Source organism: Strix aluco, chromosome 18 (genome assembly GCF_031877795.1).
Source record: "Strix aluco isolate bStrAlu1 chromosome 18, bStrAlu1.hap1, whole genome shotgun sequence".
Lineage (NCBI taxonomy): Eukaryota > Metazoa > Chordata > Aves > Strigiformes > Strigidae > Strix > Strix aluco.
Genome location: NC_133948.1, coordinates 5,416,158 through 5,430,891, shown reverse-complemented (window position 1 = coordinate 5,430,891; position 14,734 = coordinate 5,416,158). Strand labels below are relative to the sequence as shown.

Here is a 14,734-nt window from a genome sequence, read left to right as displayed (position 1 = left end):
CTTTTTTTTTTTTTATTTGGGGGGGGGGGGATGGCATGTATTTGGTTTGGTTTGAATTCAGGAAAATAATTTTTCCTAAGCATCAAAAAGTCCATTCTACCTGCATGAGGAAATGGCGATACATTAATGTAAGCCTCACTTTTATTTGTTGAAAATGATACAGAATCACCAAAATGAGAAAGCACACCCAATACAGAAATCAAAGCTGCATCGTTTACCAAGTGCCTCATGTTCTCTAACCTCTCAGTGTTTAATATCCTGCATTGGATATATAACATAAGCAACTCCCACAACAATCCCTTTTTTTTTTTTTCTATAGTGTCCCACGAACAAATTAAAGCCATACCACTGCAAGTGCTAGGCTGCAGTACCATATTTGTTTAAGCTGTCCCTCCCCCACTGGGCCCATCCTCTTTTTTGCTTATACAAGCAGTAAGTTGATCCCAAGGTGATACAAACATACCCTTTATTAAAAAAAAAGAAAAAAGTATTTTATGTGCTTTATCTCCCTGAAGCAGCTTACAGAGGAATCAGAGGCATGCCAGAGTTGGCACAAAAAGAGGGTTGCTCAGTTTGGGAGAGGGCAGAAACCTGGCAGCATCAATTTACATTGGCTCAAGCTGGTAAGAAACTGCACCCTCAGGCAATACAACTGGTTGGAAAATGGAATTTCACAAGGACAAAAACTAACATTTTGAAGCTTACTTTTATTCTCAATCAGAAGAAAAAAATTTAAATTGTTACGTAAAGTTAAAATGCTTTTCAAAAGTCATTTGGAATGACAAATTTTTTCATAGCAGTTATAGAGAGCTGATTCATTTTTGTAATATCAAAACACTATTACAGAAAAATACTAATGATGTGCTCCTTAGAGTAGCTATGCTATTATCAATTTTTATTTGAATACATTTACTAGAAGTCAAACTGATAATTTTATGTGAAGTAGTTAACGTCAAAAAATATTATCTAAGCAAATTTTAGATGCAAGCACAATTTTAAAAGTACATTGTTTTGTAAATTATATCAGTTTCAAAAATATTTTCAAATGAATAACTGCTCAGTTGAAAAATATTATCAAGCAGAAAAATGCAACAAATATCTAAGTAATAACAATAGCAGATGTATTGGCAGATATATTTCAACACCTATACTCTGTGATTGCATATTGCAGTTAATGAGTGGAATCTAGCAGACCAACCCAAGCCCTCTGTTGCATCAGTATCATGGGATACCAGCTTACCTTTTATTTACCTAAGATTCTCTCTTCATGCACAGAGAAACTGACTTTTAAATGTGCCAGGAGACCATTAAGTCTTTTTTTCCATCCAAAAGCATAAACTTTTTTCAAAGTCATAATTAAGCAAGCTTCCCTGCTTACATTCTTGTTTAACTTCAAAGTTTTCATATAAATGTCAACTTCTAAACCACTGTTTTGGGGCTTAGTGTTTGCTTCATAGTATTGAAAAGGGCAATTCACTTACAATCTCCCTTCGCAGCAGGTTTGTGTTTCCTGATCTTAAAGAACATACAACCGAAACCACCAAACACAAAAATTCTGGTAACAACAAACATTAATGTATTTATGATTGACACATTAAAAATTTCATGCTGTTCTTCTACTGAATGATAGAAACTTTATAACAACTGTAGAAGAACATGGAAAATATTATGTGAGAAGAAACAATTAACAAAAAAGGTGTTTGACCTCACACATGACACTCGTAACACTAGCGGATGGCAAAATCAGATTAAATTCTTACTGTGGTATATAAGCGTCCACTTAAGGAGACTTGTCTAGCTGTTTACATCTGTCAAGCTGCTAAAACTGCACAGTTGTAAGAGAACGCTTTTGATAATGACAGTGGAACTACGATTAGCATGATCTGTGTTATTCAAGCAAAAGAAGTGCTGGAAAAGATTGTGTCTAAGCACAAAGTTACTGACCCAAGATGTCAGTGATGCAACAGTAAGACATTAGCACATTTCTTAAGTGTAGTGGCAAAGAACCACTTAGTCAAAATGTACTTCCCTAAAGAAAAGTTCACCTAATTGACCAGTGCTGCAAAGATGCCTGTAATTTTAGTGATGGGGATGACACTGTTTATGGAATTCAAGCTCAACAGATTAATATGCTTTAGAATAGCAAAGAAAATAGAAGAGTAGACTCACTGGGTCATTTCACTAGATACAGTTGAAACGAAAAATGGTGACCTGAGGCTGTGTACTGACCCAAAAAAATGTGAACAAATAGATAAAGAGAGAGTATTTCCATTTGCTAACTAAAACAGACACAGGCACTACTGGACTGAAATTATTTCCAAAGCTAGATGCATCCGCAGGCTTTTACCAGATACCTCTAAGTGAGGAGACTGCAGAAGCTATGAACTTTCAATGCGCCATTTGTCCGTCCCTGTTTCAAAGGGGTCACATCTGTCACTAGAGCCTGAGCCAGTCCACAGAACACAAAACAGTACAACTGCTTGAAGAGCTGAACACTGTGAAACTGTTTTGCTAGGGTACTGAGGCTGTAAGGAAGACTGAATAAAATATAAAGGACTGAGGCCTGTAAGAGCAAGTCAGGACAAGAGTTTGAACTAGACAAAAGCAAGTTTTCTGGCCAGAAAGTTACTGCTTATCACTATGAAGGACATAGCACTTAAATTTCAGTCAAACACCTTAAGTTAACACTTTATAGCATCACAAGATGTTACCTGTATTTGCATCACTGTAGTGTTTAGATAGTAAGCAAACTAAAAGGTCCCACTGGACAAAGTGGCCAAACCAGAATCAAGTCTTTCACCAACAAAATGACAATCACAGTGGGTGAGAGACAGGGAGAGAAAGAAGGAAATGACCGATGAAAACAGCAAGACAGTAGTATTCTTGACAGTAAAGGCACAGTCTGATTCCTGCTACACAGCTCTCCTTTCACTAAATCCGCTTTCCTCTTTGGTATCAAATCTACCTAGTATTCAGTAAGCGTCTCATTCAAACTGATGGACAAGTATTATTTTAAATCATCCACAATATGTGTTTGCTTTCTCTTGCATTCTCATTCACCTTTTTAACATGGATATTAGATGATTTTCAATTACTGTCTTTACACATTTAAGTTCTCTCAACTTGTTACCTTTTTACTTTTGCATCTTTTATCATAATCTGCTTTTTGTCTCTCTCAAAATAGCCAGGACACATCTAGTGGAGCCTGCCAGATGTGAACTACTGCCAAAATCTCAGTGTGGCAGCACTAACTTGCATTCAGCATACGAGTAAATCAAAGAGTTCACCAAAGCCTTGAAGAAAATTGGGATCAGCACAGCAATTCTCTGACACCTCTTCAATGGCACGATCATACTCTGAAGATTTCAAACTTTCAGTTACTTATTTGTCTCTTGACTAACTGCCTTAAATAGGCATGACCCTAACCACAGTTACAAACAACAGCTCAGAGAGATTTACTGCAGAGGGGCACTACCTTCAAAACTCTACCCAGGAAAGTCTGTATACCAACATTTTTAGCAAATTTGCTGTTATTCAGAGTTTCTAGCTATTCCTTACAAGTCACCTTTCCAGTGGTGCTGAACTACTGCTTTGTCAGTAGAGTTTAAAAAGAAAAACACAGAACTAAATCTCAATTCTCAGTAAAACCCCCATCCTTTCATCTCAATGAACACAGTTTGTCAATACTTACTAACATTTAGCCATTTAAGAAAACATAATGTCTGGCTGTTTATTACTTCACTTCATACAAATACTTAGTTCCCTAATTCAAGAGCCAGACATGTATTTATGCATTAGAAAAGCAATTACAGGTATGACATTTTATATCACACAGTCATGCATTTAGAAGCATGCTTGAACAGACATTTATAATACAACTGCTGGGTATTTTACTAGGTAAGTACAGCGTCTCATAAACTTTAAGATCTACTACCAAATATGAAAACAAAGTAAATTAGAATATTAATAGCACTATCTCCATTTTGAAAGTGTTATATCCAAAAGAGAGATTAGACACTTACAAAACTCCATGCAGTTATATTTTAACATAATGCAAGTCCCTGCTGTGTTCTTAGCTAGCACTAAGGCGATGAAATTACCAACAAGAAAATTTAGGAAGTTTTCCATAACACTAGGGTATGCCATGCTACTGAACTTTCAAAATAAGATATAAAAAAACCTCACTGCTTCAACAATTTAAAATCAGAATTAAACAATATTCATCATAAAGCACTTCAATCAGTTTCCACATCAGCATAACTAAACCAAGGGCATATCACATGACTGGGGTATAAAGAGCAGCAGAACCAAAGCAGGTGCTATGCCAACCTATGGATGCACAACTGTGCTTGCATTTGTATTCAAACACTACTTAGGTACCTAAATTCTGGTAATTCCCCGCACCTTTAACATCTGCTCACGTTCAACGCTTTCTTGCACATACGTACTTCTTGTGCAGATGAATCAATCCTCTAGCTGTGCATCCTTCAACTCTTTTTTAGGACTTACTAGATGCTGTATTTCCAGTTTCTGTGATTCTTGTTCTAGTTCGCAGCTCATATGAAACTGAGGGTTCCCAGTTATTTATGCATTATACAATAAAGTAAATCTTCTGTCTGCGCTTATGCTCTGATTCAAGAAAACAATTAAAAAAAAATTCTTACTTCAAGCTCACAAATACCTCATATTGGCTATAAAGAGGCTTAAGAACATGCATTAGCACTTTGCTGAAAAGAGGTCATTTCCTGAAAGGAATATATATACACTTGGGATTTACTTATGTAAATATGATTTCACATACGTACTCTCCACCTAGGGAACAGGGATTCAATAATTGGTATGTAAAACATGTGCTTGTACCTAAATGTAAGAGCACTTTTGCACACTGACTTTTTATACATCCTGGTCTGACTAGAGGCATGGCTTAAATTAAATGCCAAGCTTCTTTCTTGAGATTGAATGAATTAACATTATTGGCCAGATAATAACCACAGCATAATGGCACACTGAAGCCTAAGGCAACATTTCAGGAGAATTTTCTTAGAAATTCAGGCCTGATAGGAGATGCTAATGAGTTCAGAGAAGTAAATATAGCTCTTTAAATAGCAAATGACAACTTGTCTATAATAGTAAGTTTCTCAGCACATTTACAAACGTTTTTGCTTGCAAGCTATAAAGTGACTTTCATTTAGTTGGACTTTAGCTCTCAAGAACAATTGCTATCCTAACACGCCAACAAAAAGAGTGCAAATACCCAAGGGGAGCGCAAATGAAATGCTTGTTAAGGCCTCACAAGGAAACCATACAAACACCTTATTTAATAAGTTTAATTAACCGGCTCTTTTCTAAATCATACTGTGCCCAGCAATACTGAGAGGCAAATTCCCTGCTCAGAAGCTCCGCTTTTCTTCCCTGAAGGAAAGTAATATTTTCTCTTTCATTCTCAAAGAGCACAGCCCAGAAACCCCCAGCAGCTGCTGCTAGCAGTGGCACCACTACTGACTTTTTTACAGCATGGCTGAGTCAACGCTGACCCAGGTTCCAGCGGAGAGAAATGGCTTAACGAGGTTGGGTTGTTTATAACCTCTCACTGTAGCACTTTCTCCTACCCTTAAGAAGCACAACCTATGTATTTCTCTTATAAAAATATTTCCAGATAGAAAACGCCCATGTATTGGTGCCTAACTCAATATACTGAGTCTAATGCAAACGCTTATTGGAGAAGATGCATTTGTGACTGTCAAAGCTGCATGGCAGAAGAGACACGCCGCCCCAGAAAAATGCCAGACCCTCTTTACAAGTTTTAATCTCATGCAGTCTCTGAAGGTGAGCACGAGGCTAATATAATTCTCACCTCCAGGCTGCAGCAATCAAAACAGAAACCTGTATTTTAGATTCTTCACATCAGCACTTTCAGAGGATGTCGATTCACTGGGATGTCCATTAATTTTAATGTACTATATTAAAATGACCAGCATTAAGAGGCCATGCAATTTCCTGCTAAGTACTTTGTTTTCCCTACCAATCGGGGTGGGAAAAGTTCCGTTATGAATTGCTACTGATTCCATCCTTGCTTCACTCTTGAGATACTTCTGTATATCTCAAGACTGCCTCTACCATCAACTACCCTAGGGTGAGAGGTTGGCAGGACTGGACCAGACTAAACAGCGAAGACTCTTTTATTAGTAATCTTCTCATGTCAGTCAAACAGCACCACTAATACCAACAGCATAGAAGGCAAAATTATTTTTTTATTCCTAAAGATGGCAACAACAGCAGGAATTGCAGAGAACTTAACAAGTTTCCACACACACACACCCACCCCAAAGGGGGAGAAGGGTATGTTTTTAGAAAATACCCAAAATTATCATGAACTGAGCAAGAGAACAAGAAGCGTTGAGACATGGCAGTCACTTACTATTCCGCACAGAAATCCCTGTTTGGATCATGCACGATTTACATCCCTGAATCACTTTAGAGAAGATTTGCCTTTGTCAAAGGGACTCTCTGATCACAGAAGTTCAGCGATGAGAAAAAACAGCAGATCATACAAATGACCTCTCTGCTAGGACAAACCGGTTCCTCAGCTGTCCCTTTAATCAAGATAACAAGAATCTTGTCCAGCCCAGGTAACAGGGCTTCTATCCAGTCTCTAGAGCTACCACCGCACAACTCCAATATAATTTAGAGGACACTATTCCTAAACACTGTCACTGACTCCCAGTGCCTCTTACAGCTTTCACTGCTCCCCATATTCAGATCCAAGCTGGGACTGGGACGCCCTCTCCCACAGAAAAGATCCCTTTAACACAACGCAATAATTAAGACGCATTTGTAAATATTATCATCGCTGAGGCAGAAAGAAAGGAAACTTTCCCTGTTTCTCATTTTAGTCAGATACAAGCTTGCAAGGTTTCCTACCACTGCAATAAACAAGAGAGAAAAAATGGGGGCGGGAGGGGAAGCGAAATTTACAAACAGCAGAGAGAGCGAGCCAGAGGCAGGATTTAAGGGAAGAGAAAAGGCAAAGAGGAAAGAGGGAAGAAGGAGTAATTTAGTTCACACGCCGCTACGGTGGAAAACAATTCGCCTGCTTAGGAAGGAGTTCAAGTCGCCGCCCGAGTAGCTGCAAACCAGCCCAGCGCCGTCCGTACGCGATCAACTGGTGACTCCGCTGCTCGCCCCGGCAGAGCACCAGCCGCCCCCCCCTCCCCGCGCCCGGCGACAAGTGCCTCCCCGCTTACCTCCGCAGAGCAGGGCTCCGAGCAGCAGGCTGACAGCCGGGCAGCGGGGCCCGCCGCCGCGGGCAGCCCCCGCCATGCCGAGGAGACGGGGACACGTCCCGGGCGCGGCTCCGGGGGGGGCTCCGCCGCCGCTAGCTCTCGCCGGCCGCCGCCCGCCGCGGGCGCGCCATCGCCAAGCCCCGCACACACCCCTCGCCCCGGAGCGCCGCTCAGCCCCGCGGCGGGCTCCCGCCCATGCCGGCTCCGCGCCTTCCCCTCAGCCCCGCGCCTCCCCTCCTGCCTGCCCTAGCGGGGGCGGGCCGGGGGGGCAGCGCCCATGGCGGGCGGAGGCTGACGGGCGGCCCCGGCACCGCCGCGCTCCCCGGGCAAAACTTTTTTCAAGCGGGCGAGAGGAGCTCCGGGAGCCCGGGGGAGATGGTGGCGGGGGGGGTGGGGGGGGAAGCCGGCAGGGCTGGGCCGTGCCCCCGGGCTCGCTGCCCCGCTACGCCCGAGCGCCCTCCGCTGCGGCTCCAGCCGGCTCCGCTTCCCCGCCTTTATCGCGGGGCCGCCGGCAGCCGCGCGCACACACTTTTCCCTCAGAGGAGGGAGGAGGCGGGAGGGGAGGGGGGGACCGTGCGGCGCGAGCCGGCGGCCGTTGGCGCTCGCGGCGGGGAGGGGGGCGGGGGGAGCCCTACCTACGGCCGCCCTCAGCGCGGGGCGGGGGGCGCTGAGGGGGAAGGAGACCCCGAGGGGGAAAGGAGACCCCCGGGCTGTGGGCTGCGCGGCCCCGAGGGGACGGAGCGGGACCCGGTGTCTGTCCCCGCCGGTGCTGTCACCCACCATACCCCCCCCCCCCCCTCACGGCGGGAGGAGGCTGCTGAGGTGAGACGCCCGGGCTGTGAAGGAAGGAAGAGCTTTTGCCAAGTCGATATGGCAGGAGAGAGGGGAGTCCTGCCCTGGGGGGCGAGCTGGCCAGGCTGGGGGCCGAGGTCAGGGGAGTGAGGGGACAGCTGCCCTTGGGGAGTGGAGAAATTCCTCCCCGACATGAGGGAGCATCACTGGCCTCACCGCCCCGTTTCTGCACTCCCAAGTCCTGCTGTAAAGCAACATATATTAAAAATAGAAAACCAGAAGAGCCTTACCAAAACACAAGACTTTACTGTGTGCATATGCTTCCCTCCAGAGAGGGAAATGAAGAAAATAGCTTGATCCACCTGTATGTCACCCAGCTCCAGCCCTGTCATTGCCTCCTCATCTTCTGGGGTTTTTTCTCCCATTTTGCACACTTCTTCAGTTCCATCTTCTAAATATAATTCACAGGCCATACTTTTATTCCTATTAATTTTCTGCTTTCACTTGGGTAGCCTGGATAACTTCAGGTGGCATCTCTTCCTCCTTCTTGTGGCAAAAATTGAAAATATTTGTGGCCCAAAAGCAAACAAGTTTTCAAAAACCTTTACCACAGCTGTGGCACACAGCAAGCAAGATGCAGTTTAGTAAGAAGCAGTATTGAAGTATTTTAGTATAAGAAATACTGAGTGCAGAAAACACCCAAACAAGGAAACAACCCCCCCACTGCCCTATGACAAAGCAACTCCTTAAAATGGTGAGTTCTTTTACAACTGTCTGCTTTTATCCTGAAAAATTAGGCTCTAACCCTTCAGGCAAATACAGCCATTCCTCTATGGCTGGCTAATCAACCAAAATCAGTGAGTTTCTCTGCATCTGTGGTCAGTTAATGAAACAGGCATCAAAGTTTATAATTAGTTACTATCCTAAATAAAATGACTAAAACTTATTTTGGCTGATTCTAAAAAGTCAGTTGTTCATGCAAGACATTATTCCCTGTTTGATAAGCCAAGTCAGGAAAGGCTACCTTAACACAGAGATTTCTGATGAGGAACTGCAGAGAACTTTGTTGGGAGTATGCTTTGTACTGTCATGGTTTGCATGATTTTATTGTCAGTAGCAGCTAATTCAAATGTGGAAAAAGCAGAAAGAGGGTATCATATGGATGCAGTTTTAACCTAATTTTTCTCACAAGAACGTAAGGAAGCATTTCTCAGTGAAAAACTCATTCAAAAATGTGTAACAGCTTTAGTCTCTTCTGCTTGATTGTAAATTGTTAGACACTACAAATACTTGCTAGATGAGTTTAAATATAAGAATCCAGCAGTCAACAGTAAAACACAGAAGCTAACAAACATTTATGTCCTGCACTTGAATTTGTAGATAATGTGTGTATACAATTCATCTGATTTATAAGAGAAAGCAGATACAGTGAAGACAAACGCTATTTCTTTCCAAGGCAACTTTTACAAAGGGACCAAAAACTAATCCTATCATCATTCATAAACTACCACCATTTATCTTCTCTGAATTGTGAAGAAAATTTCAATATGATGTAAATTAGATGGAACGTGAGATAATTTGGAAATACTGACAAGCAGGATATGTCCTATTTATCAAATCTGAACTGGAGTGTATATGTTATTTGCATAACATGCTCTGAAGAAAGTTTTGGAAGTTGCACATAGAACCATTGGCAGAGACTTTCAGGGATAAGAGGTAGAAGTCAGACAACAAGGTCATAAATATGGTAAAGAAGTCTGGACAGAATAGGTTTTGCTACAGCTATTCTTATTCCTTTGAAATTTGTTTTCTTGTCATTGTAGGTACCATATTTCAATACTGGAATTTTCAGTAGAATCTATGCCTAAGATGATTTGTTTAGGCTAGCCTTTTCAAAGGAAACCAAAGGAGTTAAATGCATAAGCCACACTCAAATTCAAAGAACCTGGCTTAATTTATTTTTAATGCATTGATAATGAAAATATGGGCTGCTATGAACAATTTATAACAACAGCACAATCAACACCAAGCACAAAACCAGAAAACGGTTGTGTTTGAAGGCAAGGCAGAGTATATATATTATTGCTCCAGAGCAGTGTTGTATGTTTAAAGTTAGATTCTGACGTTTTATTTGTGTTGATTATTATGCTACTCCTCAGATTATCCAGTTGAAGTTAAGCAGGTTATATATATGTAACATGAATGGATATGAATTTAGTCCAAAGAGTTCAATTCTGTTCTCACTTAAAGTTGAAGGAAATTTAATCCCAAAGTCCAGGTCTTACCTTGTCAGAAGGTTACTTGAGTGAGTAAGGAGAATTGGTTAGGTGTTTTTGTTTCCAGTGATTTTTACCACTAGCCTAGCCCTAGACTTCAGCACATCCTAGTAACAATGTATCAAGGTATTTGTCTTGCATATAGGAACTTAATTTTGAGTAGTATGGATCTTAATTTTGCATAGAGTATCAACAGACACTTTTAATGCAGTTACATGACTTTGTTTCTCTGAAGGAATCTCAGGCATTTAAGTTTTAAAGTCTTTATGGGCTCTTGTGACTTGTAATAGGCAAAACTGAAATTTTCTGTCTGATATGTAGCATATTCCCTGCAGTAAGCGTAAGAAAATAAGGAACATGCTCAGAAACAAATAGAGTGACAGTGGGCTAGAATTGACTTCTTAGGGTCAATCAGCCTTCTAAAATTCTGAAAAGTACCATGTGTACATTAGGCTGAAAATGCAACCTACACTGAGGTCTCTCACAAGCCACTCTGTATTTTTCCAACCATAATGTTGAAGTCACATGCCAATTGACTGCCCCAGTGCTAAACAATGACAGTGGGAAAAAAAAAAAAAAATCAAATCGAAGCTCATATTGCCATGTGCAGACAGCAGTTGATAGCAGAAGTCTCCAACCTGTATGCAGGCACTGAGGTACTTTGTGCAATCTGTATTTTGTCGATGCACCTATTGCGTCTATGCAGAAGTTCGGTAGGGTAAATGTATCTCACCAACATTTCTCAGGTGAAAGCATGATCATATACTTTGAGGAGTAACACATTGTGTAGGTGATTGAGCATTACAATAGGTACTTAGAGCTATCCAAATTGCAATTTTTTGTTAGAGAATTAAAAATCTATAATGTCTTATACTGAGCATGGGGATGTATAACATTCATCACAAAATGGAAAATAGATGAAGTACAAGATTTTACACATTTTTTCTTAATGTGAAAATGTGTTTTTTTAAGGCAAAAAACAACCAGATTTTGTGCTATGTAGACTTTCAATAACAAAAGAAAATCAAAAACCTGTCAACCAACCCTAAGACTGGACTGGAAGCAAAAGTGTGTCAGAAGGACTAATCTGATAGAACTTTAGAAAACAGATGTTGGGATTGTGATGTTGCCAGCCCTTTAGCACTCAGGACATAAGTGAGCACAACAGACATTGCAGCCTGTAATCTTGATTTTAATCATTCTGTAATGAAGACTACTCTTTGACCACTACTCTCTAATTTAGCCAAAAACATAGATTGTCCTTGATACATGTGAGTGGGTTTGGATGTGATCATTTAGCACTGACTATGGCTACTACTCAAAGGCCCATTTAACTCATTCTCTGTTTTAGCTTGCCATGTATTGTTATCCTTGGCACTATATCATACAAATGACTCTGTCTCTCAGTGTGACCTTAAACAAGTCACCTACTCTATCCCTCAGTGTCCTTATTTGTATAATGGGATAATGCCACTGAATAGTTTCACCAAGTGCATGGACACATAGAGGAAAAAAGCTGCATATATATTCTACCCTTCTTTGAAATTAATAGGACTAGGTGAATAGCTAGCTTTCCCATTTAATGTACGCGGGTCTCCTCACTTATTTGTAATTATTCAGCGTTGCACTTTTCTTAACTCATTTTCTTTAAATATGGAATTTTAAATCCTTAGAATGTGATCGTGGCCAGTTCACTGCAAATGCCCATACTAGAATTGCATTTAGTATTGTTCCATGTATACAGAAATCCAACAGAAAGAAAGGGAGAGTTGTGCACCCCAAATTCTGCCAGAGATCTGAAGACACAGAAAGGAATAGAGTGAAAAAATGTTCAGCGCTCAGTTTTATCCCATCCTTGTACCTGGGTGCATTATCATCTCTCTTCTGTCTTCTATGCTTTGTTTTGCAGTTAGGAGTATTGCCATTTAAACTGATTTTATTATACTTCAGTGTCAGCATTTATCCTTGAAATAGAGATATAACTTGTATCTCTTACAGTTACTCATTTGTGCAGCATGCAGACAGCATGGCATGGGTTTATATGCAGTACCTCTGAAATGTATTTTTCTACCATAGTGCCTGGCATTGTCATCTTTTAGGTTGACAAATGTTTTTAACAAGGACTTAGGACCACGAGATACCATTATTTACAAAAGGAACCAGCTCACCTACTCACTGTGATCTTTCCTAGTTATTATAGTCATGACTGTAAGCAATGCACACAGTAAGTATCTATCGCACGGATCAAAAATTTGGGGTGCCATGGGTGCATACTCTTCAGATTTAGATCTGAAGATACGGCTTTTTTGACCAGAAGACCACGCCTCAAAATACAACTAAGTATATTAAAAACCAGTAGATATTCAAATTGCTGATATCAAAGGAATTAAATATATGACCTTCCATCCTACCATTCGACACTGCTACCAAAATGAGGCAAATTTCGGTAACAATGGAGACAAAATGCCATGTGGCTAACATGGTTTTAGGTATTTATCATCTATTTCTATTCACAGATAATTTAGTAAAATAAGGGAAGTCTCTTTCCTCTGACTCCTCCCTTTGCCAAATTTATCAATGAGAAGCTTCATGGAAAAAGGTCCAGGAAAGCAACTACAAGATAAAGGGCATATCATTTAAAATGGGGCATTTGATAAAAAGCTATAGGGATCTGTGAATCTTTTCAACACTTTAATTTCTGATTGCAAAGGCTTCACCTGACCCATCAGCTTTAGAAAAGTCATGCTGTTAGCTAGATGCAAATCTAATTTTCTGAATTTATATAAAAAAAAATGTGTATGCAAAAGCTTTTCTGAAATTTTCAATAACTGAAAGTTTTGGAGAATCTGATCTTTTTTCCTCAATGCGCTAAGAGTCTCTGTAATAATACTGGCTGCACTGAGTCAGACAGGAGGTTCACCTAGCTGGTGTCTGACAGTGGTCAAAACTGGACGCCTTGGGCAGAGTACAAGAGGGCAAGCGTGCAGTGGTAGTCCTTTCCCAGGCTCTGAAGATTTGAAGCTCAGAGAATTCCTGAGCCAACAGTTGTGTTATTGTCTTGGATGGATTTCTCTCCCCTGCTTTCCTCCAATTGTTTTGGACACTCCAAATCTACATTTTTGAGTGTCCACCAATCTGGTATCTATTCTAAGGCCAAATATCAGTGGGTTTATACATAAATAATGATGTCATGTTCCTTAACTTTTTTAATTCCAAAATTGTGATAACTATATTATAATGGTCAGATTTTCAAGATGTCCATACTTGTAGTAACTATTCAAATTACCAGTAACATCTGGAACTATTAGCTTCCAGAGACACAAAATGCAAATATAACTTCAGCCTTTGTGGAAAGCAAATGTGATCAGAATTTGAACAGAGCCAAGACTTTGTTTTCATAGAGCAAACACTTACCGAAATCCCTGGCAGGTTTTTTTTTTTCACCCGTAATGTTTCTTCTCTTTGTTTCTTTGTTTTATCCAAGTATTATAACCTGGGACTACATACTCTGGACTAATTGTTGTCTCTAGATTCTATTGCAATAGGAGTCTATAAACCAGTAATGCCTGCGTCTTCTATAGCATTTTTCATGTGTATATATTGTAGCGTTTACATATATGCACAATCTTTGGAACAATTAATCCACAAGTGTTTCTGATCCCTCTTATTCCTTCTCTTATATTTATATGCATAAAGTAAAATAAATCAAGGTATCTTGATAAGCTTTAACTACATGTACCATTAATCACTCTAGTATGTTTTCTGCAATGCGAATTAGGTACCTACTAATTTAAGAAACAAAAATTCTATCAGATGCAATGCATTTCAAAGGTGTTTATCACTTCACTACTGCAGATTTTGATTGGCTTGAAGTTAAGACTTTGAAATACTCAAGACACATCTGTTGCAGGTTGTGTTCTGAAAAAGGATAGCTACTTCAAAGTGCTGTGCCCAGGGTAAATTGCTAATCCAGGTGAACCCCATGACACTTAGTTTGAGTTCAACCATTACTTTAAACACGTGGTAACAATTATCAGGCTCTAAAGTTGTGCTCACCGTGCCAGATCTGTTGTGACTGTGCGTGGGGGCGCACATATTAATACCACATTCCCGGGCGGTCATAACTGAGGTGACAGCGTCTGACCAGGGGTTGAGAGAAGGGTCTTTTAAGGTGGATTTATGTTCTAGGTTCTTCCGAGTGAGTTTTGTGGTGAGGTTTTGAATCCCGGGGAGTTTTCCGTTTGGCGCTCGCTTTGCCGGAGGGAGCGGTCGCTTTTGCAGTGGCGAGCAGTGCCACCTCGTGCATCAGCCGGGGCTTCCTGCACCGCACCGGAGGCAACTGCCGGAGCAGAAGGTAGGCTTGCGGTTTTTTCCAGTGTATCT

The 14,734-nt window shown here is 40.8% G+C and overlaps 1 protein-coding gene across 1 annotated transcript in view; it reads right to left on the bottom strand.

Annotated features, from left to right (window-relative positions):
• Positions 1 to 7,419, bottom strand: part of TMEM132C (transmembrane protein 132C) — a 222,058-nt gene extending 214,639 nt beyond the window's left edge. Inside the window, exon 1 of the mRNA XM_074844448.1 lies at positions 7,245 to 7,419. Within this exon, the coding sequence (XP_074700549.1) occupies positions 7,245 to 7,320 (76 nt within the window). The 5' untranslated portion in view covers positions 7,321 to 7,419. The remainder of the gene's footprint in view (positions 1 to 7,244) is intronic.
• Between the last annotated feature and the right edge of the window lie 7,315 nt (positions 7,420 to 14,734).